The 12,788-nt window shown below is 32.9% G+C and overlaps 1 protein-coding gene across 1 annotated transcript in view; it reads left to right on the forward strand.

The window, feature by feature from the left end:
• Positions 1 to 12,559, forward strand: part of LOC110024805 (probable protein S-acyltransferase 17) — a 46,508-nt gene extending 33,949 nt beyond the window's left edge. Inside the window, exons 3-10 of the mRNA XM_020724963.1 lie at positions 9,358 to 9,452; positions 9,550 to 9,717; positions 9,798 to 9,870; positions 10,381 to 10,433; positions 11,502 to 11,593; positions 11,686 to 11,738; positions 11,819 to 11,944; positions 12,037 to 12,559. Of these exons, the coding sequence (XP_020580622.1) occupies positions 9,358 to 9,452; positions 9,550 to 9,717; positions 9,798 to 9,870; positions 10,381 to 10,433; positions 11,502 to 11,593; positions 11,686 to 11,738; positions 11,819 to 11,944; positions 12,037 to 12,306 (930 nt within the window). The 3' untranslated portion in view covers positions 12,307 to 12,559. The remainder of the gene's footprint in view (positions 1 to 9,357; positions 9,453 to 9,549; positions 9,718 to 9,797; positions 9,871 to 10,380; positions 10,434 to 11,501; positions 11,594 to 11,685; positions 11,739 to 11,818; positions 11,945 to 12,036) is intronic.
• The last annotated feature ends 229 nt before the right edge of the window (positions 12,560 to 12,788 follow it).

Here is a 12,788-nt window from a genome sequence, read left to right on the forward strand (position 1 = left end):
ATCAACACTGATGGAAGTTTCTCTCAAGTTGCTGCTAGAATTGAAGGTGTTTGCAGAGATCACAACGGAAATTGTCTTTGGTTCTTTCAATCACCAGTAGCTACCAACAATGCCTAAGAGACTGAATTTGTTGTAGTCTATTGGGCCCTGAAGCTAAGCAATATCATTATAGTTCAAATACATATAGTTGTTTTTTGTGCTAACTTTGCCTCCAATTGAAACCAACTTTTCTGTGGCATGAATGAAGTATTTTTTGAAAGCCTCTAAGAGGGAAAAATTTATGCAAGCAAAGCTTGAATTGAAGTTTCAATATAAAAGTCTACAACAACTTGGAAAGCTTCAAATGATTTCTATTGAAAATTTTTTGCTCCCTAAGAATGCAGAAATATGTGTTGCTTGAAGTTCTTTGCAAGGAAAATTTGATTTGGAAAAATGAAAACTTAATTTCAGTTTTTGTGAATATGAAATTGATTTTGAAAACTCTTCAAACAAACTTCAAAAGAAAGAGTATTTTTTTGATTTGATGAAATATGTGGAACAACCATACAATCAATAGGTTTAAGTCAGAACTGATTCTAGATTTTTGAAACCATTAATATTGTGAAAAATTAAATGATGTTAAAATTATGAAGAGAGCAAAGAAGAAAAAAAGAGATATTCTCTTCTTTAAAAAAACTTTTGAAGGAAATGCTTGATTTGTAATGTGAACTTTGATTGCATCTAAAAAATTGTTTTCCTGAAGCTTGCTAGCCAAGAGAGAATGATTTGGAGTTGAGAAACAGCATTTGGAAATTAGGTTTCTTGTTTCAGAATTTTACCTAGAGAAAGGATCTGCTGCTTTAGGAGAAATGTCTTTGGGAGAATAGACAAAATGCAGAGAATTTATTTACAAAATGGTTTAGAACTCATTGGGTAATTTGTTAACTTTTAAAAAAAGCCTTACAAAATAACTTGGGTTGTTGAAGACTCGATTTGAAGGTTGCAGGAGCCGTTTTGAGAAATCAGCAATTCTGCCATGAGCAGTACACCAATTCTCAGAAAATTTCCCTTTAGTTCAATCGGTCATTCAGGTACAAGTAAATGCAAGGTATGCATTTGGCTATTAGTTGAAATATTTTTAGGATCCATTAAGAAATAATTTCTATTTTTGAAAAGTTGTCGAGTGTTTTGGCGAATATGGACTACATTTAGAACAAGAAATACACTAAAGACTTTTTGAATATATGATTTTAACAGTTTAGCTGTTCGAGTGTGACAGAAATTCAGATGAACACAAACAGGGGGCTTCTTTCTTAAGGCATACATTTTTTTTTGTTTTGTTTTGCGCATGTGACTGAACATGGAGTTTTCACAAAGTTTTAAAGCAGTATACAATTCTTACTTGAAATGATACTCACAACTGAACTAAAATCAATGTCCAAACATTAATATTTAAAAATATGACTTTTTTGTTTGAATAATATAAGAAAATTCAATTTAATATATAAATTTGACATGTGACCATATTTAAATCCAAATTTGTAGAAGTTTAGTATTAAAAATTCCAACATATTATATTTAATAATAATGGTATGTGGTGATTTTTATATGATTGATTTAACTTAAAACAAATAGTTCCTACTAAATTGGGATAAATAGATTATTTGCGCAATTACTTTTCCAAAACTTATGAAATAGTTTTTTGTGATATGTTTAGTGTCCTTGTGAAATGCTAAAGAATTATAAACCTTGGGTGTTGGTCTTGATGGCACATTCACTTGAACTCTTTATGGAATATTTTAGGCGTGCTTGATGAGTCATCATTATCATCTACATCATCTTGATGGTTGTTAGTCATTTTGATATTTCTATAACTTGATTTGTCAGCGGAGAATACCTATCAAAACATTACATTATATCACATATGATTTGTTATCATCAAATCAAATGATAAGATCCCCATTGGTGTATTCTCAATAGACTCCTACTGTGAACATGGAACTTGATTTGCATGATCACTAAAGAGATTGCAACTTTAGTTGTATGCCTATCCACAGACTCCAACATAGAAACAAACTTAGGGCATATGATGACCAGCCTTAAAAAAAATAAAAATGAAGCCCTTTATATTTAATGACATTCATAATCCCGGCAAGTTCTTTGATTAACTCATTTAGATGGACGGTGTTTTGATACATATAATATATATGACTATCAAAGAACTAATTTTGTTATAATGAACTGCAACAAAATGCTAAATTATGGCAGTGCAATTTACTTGAAATAAAACAAAGAAAATGTTAGAAATGCATTAACCTAAGTAAAAATGAAGAAAAGGTTGAGATTTAAATATTGTCCAAGGCATCATGATAAGAAACTCTATGGTCATTCTCATGTTAAGGGACATTGCAACTAACTATTTGAATACTTTTGAGTTTGTGTTAGCTAGAATAATTTTATACTGATCAACATTGGCAAATTGCTAACTATTTTATTGTTGGACTTTGTCAATAAATTTGAAATTTGGTTCAGCTTTTAAATCCATAGATTTTAGAGGAAATCAAAAGAAATTAATTCGTACTTCTGTTTGTATGGGTTTTGCCATTTATACGCAGTTTACTTCTTTGTCTGCCTTTACTTTTACTTCCACTCATAGGGGCCCATTGAGGCCTCCCCTAGGATCATTAAGGATGTGACCTATTTTAAGTATCATATGTAAAAGTAGTGTAAGGCGTAAATCATTTATTCAGGTAAAATGAGGCCCCTAAACTTGATGATGTTGAAGAGGCTGGAGATGATACTTCTTTGTCAGATGATGAGTTTACTACTCCTCCTTTAGTTATGAAATGTCTTTCTATTTTCAAAGCTGATTATGATGATTAGAGACATAGGTATCTTTTTCATATATACATCGCACGTACTGCAAAAAAGTGTACATTAATTATTGATGCGGTAGTGCAGCTAATTTCATCTCTATTTAAGTACTCACAAGGGCTAACTTGTATCATGAGCCCTATCCTAGACCATTCTCTCTTAGCAATGTCAACAACTTTGTAAATTTGTGGAGATCTTGGAAGATTTGATTAGGACAACTTAGGAAATCCTTGATTAAATTATTCTTTTCCTATTCTATGTTGTTATTATTTTTTTATTTCCAAACTATTTTCTTTTATAATTTAGATTAGATATATTTGGTAAGTTTGTAAATTAGGATATATGTCAATCATAAGAATCAAGAGAATTTTTCCTCTCCAAACATGTTATCAGAGCTTTAGATCTTAAACTAGCTGAGATAATCAAGAGAATTATTCCTCTCCTATTATTGAGAGCTCGACCCTATACATTCACAACTCCTCCCATGACTCAAAACACAAAAAGAATCATCCCACATGTGACTATTGGAAGAAGATTGGGCATATCAAGGACAAATGTTGGAAACTTCATTGAAAGCCTACAGACTAAAAATATAGACAGAGAAGGAAAGATGCTAATGCTGCTACCACATTTGAAGGGCCAATTGAACCATTCACCAAGGAGCAACTTGAAGCACTAAAAACTTCTTGGAGGGAATTCAAAACAACACACCAACCTTATGACACATCGAGGTAGTATATCCTTCTCTCCCATCTTGCCGGTAATGGGAGATTTAGAACTTAGATCATAGATTTAGGAGCCTATAATCATATGATCGGGGACATCAGTGCTTTAGTCAATTATCAAGAGGCTTCTACATCTAGATCGGTAAGATTTGCAGATGAAGCACACTCAAACATTTTTAGGGAAGGAGATGTGGAGATCTCTCAGGATATTACTTTTTCCTCTATTTTGTATGTTCCACAGCTTGACTGCAATTTGATTTCAATTAATTAATTTATTCATGATATGAAATATATAATTAAATTTCTTTTACTTCCACTCATAGGGGCCCATTGAGGCCTCCCCTAGGATCATTAAGGATGTGACCTATTTTAAGTATCATATGTAAAAGTAGTGTAAGGTAAGGCGTAAATCATTTATTAGGTAAAATGAGGCCCCTAAACTTGATGATGTTGAAGGGCTGGAGATGATGCTTCCTTGTCAGATGATGAGTTTACTACTCCTCCTTTAGTTATGAAATGTCTTTCTATTTTCAAAGCTGATTATGATGATTAGAGACATAGGTATCTTTTTCATATATACATCGCACGTACTGCAAAAAAGTTTACATTAATTATTGATGCAGTAGTGCAGCTAATTTCATCTCTATTTACGTACTCACAAGGGCTAACTTGTATCATGAGCCCTATCCTAGACCATTCTCTCTTAGTTATGTCAACAACTCTGTAAATTTGTGGAGATCTTGGAAGATTTGATTAGGACAACTTAGGAAATCCTTGATTAAATTATTCTTTTCCTATTCTATGTTGTTATTATTTTTTTATTTCCAAACTATTTTCTTTTCTAATTTAGATTAGATATATTTGGTAAGTTTGTAAATTAGGATATATGTCAATCATAAGAATCAAGAGAATTTTTCCTCTCCAAACATGTTATCAGAGCTTTAGATCTTAAACTAGCTGAGATAATCAAGAGAATTATTCCTCTCCTATTATTGAGAGCTCGACCCTATACATTCACAACTCCTCCCATGACTCAAAACACGAAGAATCATCCCGCATGTGACTATTGGAAGAAGATTGGGCATATCAAGGACAAATGTTGGAAACTTCATTGAAAGCCTACAGACTAAAAATATAGACAGAGAAGGAAAGATGCTAATGCTGCTACCACATTTGAAGGGCCAATTGAACCATTCACCAAGGAGCAACTTGAAGCACTAAAAACTTCTTGGAGGGAATTCAAAACAACACACCAACCTTATGACACATCGAGGTAGTATATCCTTCTCTCCCATCTTGCCGGTAATGGGAGATTTAGAACTTAGATCATAGATTTAGGAGCCTATAATCATATGATCGGGGACATCAGTGCTTTAGTCAATTATCAAGAGGCTTCTACATCTAGATCGGTAAGATTTGCAGATGAAGCACACTCAAACATTTTTAGGGAAGGAGATGTGGAGCTCTCTCAGGATATTACTTTTTCCTCTATTTTGTTTCCACAGCTTGACTGCAATTTGATTTCAATCAATAAATTTATTCATGATATGAAATATATAATTAAATTTCTTGCGAACTCTTTTGAATTTTAGATGATGGAGTCGGGGAAGGTGATTGATAGTGCTGAAATGCTTCAAGTCTTATATCTGCTCATGAAAAGTCTCTGTCTAAACACACCCACATTCATTTTTTTGTTGAGTCCATGTATGTAAAAAATTAGGTCTCTCATGAAAAGTCTGTCTAAACACACCCACATTCATTTTTTGTTGAGTCCATGTATGTAAAAAATTAGGTCTTGTTATGACATTGTCACTTGGGTCATCCCAATTTTAATAATGTTACAAAGTTGCACATTCATTTATTTATCAATAAAAAAAAATCTAATTTATATCAATATGAGATTTGTTAACTTGTCAAATACACTAGAAATAATTATCTTCTGACCCAATACAAACCCTCACACTCTTTTGCCATTTTCTATAGTGATGTTCAAAGGTGAAATTCCTAACTAGGGCCAGATAGTTTGTTTCATTTATTAATGATCACACAAGAACCATTTGGGTATTCCAATAAAGGAGAATTTGAAACAACCCAAGTTTTCCAAACTTTCCATGACATGATTCAAACTTAATTCCAATGCAAAATTCAGATCTTTAAAATTGTTCATGCAAAAGAATATTTCAATTATCCTTGAGTCATATCTTTCAAAAAATGGAATTATCCATTTGAGCTCATGTATTGATATTCCACAACAAAATAGAATAGTTGAGAGAAAGAACATTTATCTCCTTGAGGTATCCTGCTTAATTATGATGTCTCATCAAGTTTCTAAATATTTTTTGTGAGAAACAATTTTTACTACAACATACCTTATTAATCGAATGTCGAGCCAGATACTTAACTTCTAAACACCTCTTCATATTTTGATAGTTGCTTATCCTCATATCATAGCTATCTCTTTCTAATATCCCACTTAAAATCTTTGGGTGCATATCCTTTGTTCACGACCATTCTCAAAATTGCACAAAATAGATCCTAAATCTTTCAAGTATATTTTTCTTTGGTTTGTCACCAATAAAAAGGGGTATAAATGCTACTCTCATGTTACTAGAAAATATTATAATTTCGTGAATGTCATATTTTTTAAAAACCAATCCAACTACCCCAAGTTTGATGTTCAGTGGGAGAGTGCAAATACACATTAATTTTGGGATGCACTTGATAACACCTACATGGTCTCACCACTTACTCCACCTAGCCCTCTTCCTATCCTGATTGAGGATAGCTAACCAACCTAACTTGAAGTCCAGAACAAAGAACTTTGTGTGTACACAAGAAAAAAAAATTTCAATAGGTGGAAGACAATTTGCAAGGATAGAACTGCTCAAACCAAAACCCGAGTATGCATTCACCTAAAATTTTGAGTAAGGAGGAGTCTAGCACTCACGAGTTAGTCTCTTCCTCTTCTGATGTTGGTGACAAAGGAAGCTGCATTAGATAGCCAATTCAAGAGTATGTAGTTTATGAGAAGTTATCCTTATCTTACAAAATTTTTATTTTTAACCAAAATAGTATGTAGATTCCTAAATTCATTCATGAAGCTCTTGAGAATACAAAATGGAGGAAAACAGTTAAAGAGGAGATTTGAGCACTAAAGCATAATGGTACATGGATTCTTACTAAACTTCCTTAGGTAAGAAGCCTGTTGGTACAAATGAGTGCTCAATATCAAATACAAAGCTAATGTGGGATATTGAGAGATTCAAAGCCAGACTTGCTGTAAAAAGTTTCACTTATGCCTATGGGATCGAATATGAAGAGACATTTGCACCATTTGCCAAACTTAACACTATCAGAGCTTTTTTTAATAGTAGTTAACAAGGAATGAAAACTGCATCAACTTGACATAAAAAGTGTCTTCCTAAATGGGGATCTGGAAGAAGTATATATGGAAATATTGCTAGGACTTGAGATTTCCAACAAACACCTAGTATGCAAACTCAAGAAGTCTTCCTATAGGCTTAAGCAATCACCAAGAGTGTGTTTCGAAAATTTTGCTAAAACTATGAGATCTAATGGGAATTCTCGAAGTCAAGACAATCATACTCTATTTGTAAAGCACACTCAGCGAGGTAAGATTACTGCACTGATATTATATGTTGATGATATAATTCTTACTGGTGATGATGAAAAAGAGATTCTCAAGCTCAAAGAAGTGCTTGCCATTGAATTTGAAATCAAAGACCTATATCATAGATATTTTCTAGGTTGGAGGTAGCAAGGTCCAAGAAAGGAATCACTATATCATAGAGAAAATACATCTATGAGATATGAATGATTGGATGTAAGCCTGTTGATATTCCAATAAATCCTAACCAGAATTCAAAGTGGGGAGAAGAAAACGTCTATGGGTAAGGGAAGATTTTAAAGATTGGTAGGAAAATTTATCTACCTATTATATACGAGACCATATATTACACACTCTGTTAGTATTGTGAGCCAACACATGAATAAATCAAATGAAGAGTACTTGGAGATGGTCTACTTTCTGAAGTTTCTCAAGAAGGCTCTTGGTTATGGATTAATTTTGAGAAAACTATGAACAACGAGGTGGAAAGTTGCACTGATGCTAGTTGGGTTGGGGAATTTACTGACAGAAGGTCCAACACATGTTACTGCTTCTATATATGAGTAAATCTGATGACATGAAGAAATAAGAAGCAAGCGGTTGTTTCTTGAAGTAGTTTAGAATCAGATTATATGACACTTGCCTTGAGAATTTGTGAAGGGATCTGGATTTAGAAATTGTTAAGGGAATTAGGATGTATCTCCAATAGGCTTATACAAATATTTTGTGATAGTCAAGTATCTATTAGTATAGCCAATAATCCTGTGCTTCTTAATATGACCAAGTATATTTAAGTTGATAGACACTTCATCTTTGAAAATGTTAATGGGGGAATTATACATTTAAACTATATCTTGACACACCAACAAGTTGTTAATGTCCTCACCATTGCTCTTTTTCTAAGCACCTTCTCAGAGTTCAATATTAAGCTTGGTCTCTATAAAATCTACGATCCAACTTGAGTGAGAGTGTGAAAATCTAAGAGGACCCTGAAAGATTTGATTGAGACAACTTAGGAAACTCTCGATAATTTATTCTCTTCATATTCTATATTATTTTATTTTTTTTTTCAGAATTATTTCCTTTCCTAATTTAGATTATATATATTTGGTAAGTTTGTAAATTAGGAGGGATTGTTTAATGTATACCCCACATGTGATTAATAAGAAGAAAGAGATTTATTCTTTTCCAAACCTATTTTCTACAATGAAGGCATCTTTGCTTCTCATCTTTGGCCACTAGATGCCTGATTCTAATTAAACTAGCTAGTTATGAATTTTAATATGACATCCTTTTCATGGGCATAACGCATATCCTTTAGGAAGACTATGGCTTTATGACATTAACGCTATATGCTGTGATCATGACAGCACTAATGCCTTCAAACATATAGGCAAGGCCATCATGCTATTTTTTGTCAAGCCATTAGATAAGGAACCTGACCTGGCCCTCGTAACTTTAGTTAGGTACTTAGGCCAATCTCCAACCACAAGGCCATTGTGAAACTCTACTTGATTGTTATTGACTTGCCCATTGGCTTATCGTATTTATGAAATGGTAAACTAAGAAAATAACAGATACAATATGTGCATGTAACAAACCACTTTTCTTTGTTTGAACTCAAACCTGAACCACTTATCGTATTTATTAAATGGTAAACTTAGTGTTGAGTTCTATAATCTCTCTTTTTAACTAAGGGCTAGTTTTAGTGTTGAGTTCTATAATCTCTCTTTTTAACTAATTGGACTTTACAATTTTCTGATGATAAGAGAGAGTTGTCTTAGATGGGTTGGTCACATTAAACGTCAACCATCTGATGATACTGTTAGGAAAGTAGATATTTTAGATTCGACTAATGTTAAGAAAGATAGAGGTAGACCTAAAAAAATTTGGTTAAATTGTATAAAAAATGGTCTTAATCTATCATGATTAAATGAAAATATGACACTCAATAGGGCGCAATGGAGAAAAAAGATTCATTTCGCTGACCCCACTTAGTGGGATAAAGGCTTGTTGTTGTTGTTGTTGTTGTTGTGGACTTTACAATTTTCTATCGCCTGTGCATTCTTTCTTTGTTACATTTATTAATACTTATATTTGGTAAGAAAAATTACACATTAAAAAAACTGGTACTCTATCATGTCATGGCAGCTATTCTACCTGGGCATACTTGGGGGAACCTACTACATCATTGCGAAGTCATCTTTCATATATATTCCTGGAGTTTATGTGAATGAACTGCACAAGTAATTTTGATAACTTTAAGCTCAATAACCTGTTGCCATGATGGTTTTGGCTATTAGTATATTCTTACCAACCTGAAAATTCGATGCCCTTTTGCAGGTATACAAGTGTTTTGGCCGTTGTTGTGGGTGTTATACTCTTTCTATTGACGAGCTTTTCTGATCCAGGAACCGTGAATGCTAAGAATGTTTCTCAATATATATCTGCTTATCCTTATGACAGCATTTTATATTTTGAGAAGGAGTGCCCAACTTGCAAAATTCCAAAGTATGTTGCATTGTTGTCTAGTTAATTTACTTTATTTTTTGTCACCCGAAAGGTCTATTGGGAGTACAACTTTAGTGCAGGCCTGCTAGATCCAAGCATTGTGGCATTTGTGATAGATGTGTCTCGCGGTTTGACCATCACTGCGGATGGATGGTGAATTTCTTTTTTTTATGCTTACAATTTAAATTTGTGGCTTGCATCGAATGTATCTTAATGAACTTCAACCTGGAATATTAGATCAACTTTAATTGCTTCATGGGAATTAAAAAAAAAATAAAAAAGAACTCGAGATTTGTTAAAGATATCTTAAAATTCTTTTACTAGTCAAAACTGCTGAAGAGGGAACTGCATTTATTAAGTAGCACTTAATTATCATGCCTGCAATTTTTAATTTTATTATTATTTTTTTTATTTTTCTCCTTAAAACTCGAAATGTGTTATGTCACCTCTACCCTTCCCTTGACACAATAGATAAATTTAGAAGATCTTATGATGATGATTATGGTAATGATATCCGTGTACCTAGTAAATGAAAAGTAATAGAAGCTTTACATCTCCTGTTTGATCAAGTACTATGCATGTGTTTACTTTTCTTTTAAACTTTTTTCTTTGCAACATATATCTCTCTAGTAATTGTAGTGTAAAATATCTTATTTCTTGCAGAATAATTGCATTGGAGAGAAAAACACTCGATATTTCATGGCATATCTACTTTGGTGAGCAGCCATGTGCCTTTATTATTACAAAAATATATTTTGCTCTTTCATTGTTTTGGCTTTATGTACCATATTCAAAGTGCTAAGAGAATTTTCATATTTCCTTTTAAAAAAAATTGATACTTAACCAAGTAGGTATACCTTGAAGACTTGTCCAATCATTGGTTTATAATTGCACAAAATCATGTGTAATTATTGTAATGATACATCTTTTTTACATTACTGATAGTACTTTGTCCATGCAGTACGTGATTGTTGTTAAGTGTTTAGGCCTAGTTTTAAATATTAGAAGTTTAGGAATGTAAGATGGAAGAACTGACTATATGTATTAACTTCTGGTTAAGTGCTAAAAACTTAAGAAAACATGTCTGATCATTTTGGAAACAAATTACTGTACCTATCCATACTATTGCTTTATGATAGACTATAAATTTTAAATACCAAGGAAATGTGATGACTGCATGGTGGAGTGACCTGATATTAGATGAAATGATCATTTCTTATATCTTGGAGTGTTACTTGATTTTACCTGTAGTGTTCTTAATATGTTCTTATTTTGGCCTCTATATTTTAGTGTTTTTCTGATTTCTTTTAGCCAGAAGGTTCTATGGAATATGCCAATCAGGAATTATATTGATTAAAGGGTGATGATTGTAAAGTTACTTTCGAACACACACGCATAAACCTGCCCACCTGTAGGTAGAATTAAATCGAAAACTTGTAGCAAGAATATAAATCAAAATTAGAAACTTCAATTTATTAAGCCAAAACATTGCGGTAATGTAAGAAACACAGAAGTTGCATTGAAAAGGGCTTGTATTCTCCTTCTGCTCTGGTTCAAAACAGGAATATAAATTTCAATATAATATATATATTGGAAATACTTATGCGTGAAACATATTAAAATTTCTTGAGAGAGGGACTGTATTGGAAATGACTATGCGTGAAATATATTAAAAGTTTCAAACTCTGTCCTTAAATTGCTAGTGCATGAGAACATTATTTAAAACAAAAAGGTTTTAGAAAAGCTCTCAACCTTTATTTCTTAATCTCAATTCTCTCTTTTAGGCATGCACTTTTATGTTTATATGGTGCTATTGTCCTTGGCTTGATTCTTGCCGGACAGTTGAAAGAAAGGAAAATCATATTCATATTAACAGGTAAGGCTCACATACATTAAAATTGTTCTGTTCATTGATTTTCAAAGTTCGATACGTTTAACTTACTTTTAACTCTGTTTCTCTCGTTTCAGTTTATTATGGCATTGATAAATCATTCTACAGTGTGTTCCCACATTTAGTTCAGGTAAATAAATATTTCTTCCATTAGTTCTTCTATTTCTTCCATGCTCCCTTTCTGAAGTTACAACCTTACCAAATTTGCAGTGGCTTTTGAGTGCCCATAACACACAGGTGCTTCTAATTGTGTTTCTAGTCGTCGTTTCCATACTCCTTGCTGGTTTTTGTGGCTACCATGCTCAACTTTGCCTCACAAACACAACGACAAATGAGGTATTTTATGAGCAGTTATTTCTGCTTGGCATCCATGCTGAACAATAAGCTTTCATTAATGTTGGATTACCTACCTTGATGGAAATAAACAGACATTTAAGTGGCAAGAGTATTTGGAATGGAGGAGGAAACTGAATGAAGCCAAGGCTAGTGCTGCAGCATTAAAGGCCAGCCTTCATTCAGTGAACGGTGAAGTTAAGGTCCCTGAGAGCAAATGCAGGCAGTTCTTTCGCAAATCACCCTTGCAGAGTGAGGTGGTGGTTAAGAATAATGTGTATGACAAAGGAATTCTTAGAAATGTTCTTGAGATTCTGATCCCCATTTCAGAAAGGCAGTCATTTTCACATAGGAAAACCTTTTAGCAAAGCAGCATTGCTCTCCCGTTTGTTGTTTAAAGTTTTGAACTATGTGAATTGTGCTGCTGTTCTTCATGAAACTTGGACAGTAAGTTCATGGATTAGCAGTACTAGGAATTGCTGTGGGGAGTGGCTGTTTTCATAGTTTTTTATTTGTACATGCTTTTGATAACTGAAAGAATTACATTGCTTGTGTTGGTGATTTGAATTCATTTTAATGCCTTGGATAGGCTCAAGTATGAATGGTTGTAACATGATTGATATGAGCCCACCATTTCTCTCACCCCTCATTCTAAGTTTTTAATTATAGGAACTTAATATGTTTCTTCTGTTTTTTTTTTTTTGGTCTTGTAATGCCAAAGAAAAATATTATGAACAGAGTGATATAATTGTGATATTATTATTCATTATTTGTTTCTGCGATCATATATGAGAAGTCTTTATCAAAATAAGTTTGAGAGTCATTTAATTTATTAATTTATTTTTAG

Source organism: Phalaenopsis equestris, unplaced genomic scaffold, assembly GCF_001263595.1.
Source record: "Phalaenopsis equestris unplaced genomic scaffold, ASM126359v1 Scaffold000276, whole genome shotgun sequence".
Taxonomy (NCBI): Eukaryota; Viridiplantae; Streptophyta; class Magnoliopsida; order Asparagales; family Orchidaceae; genus Phalaenopsis; species Phalaenopsis equestris.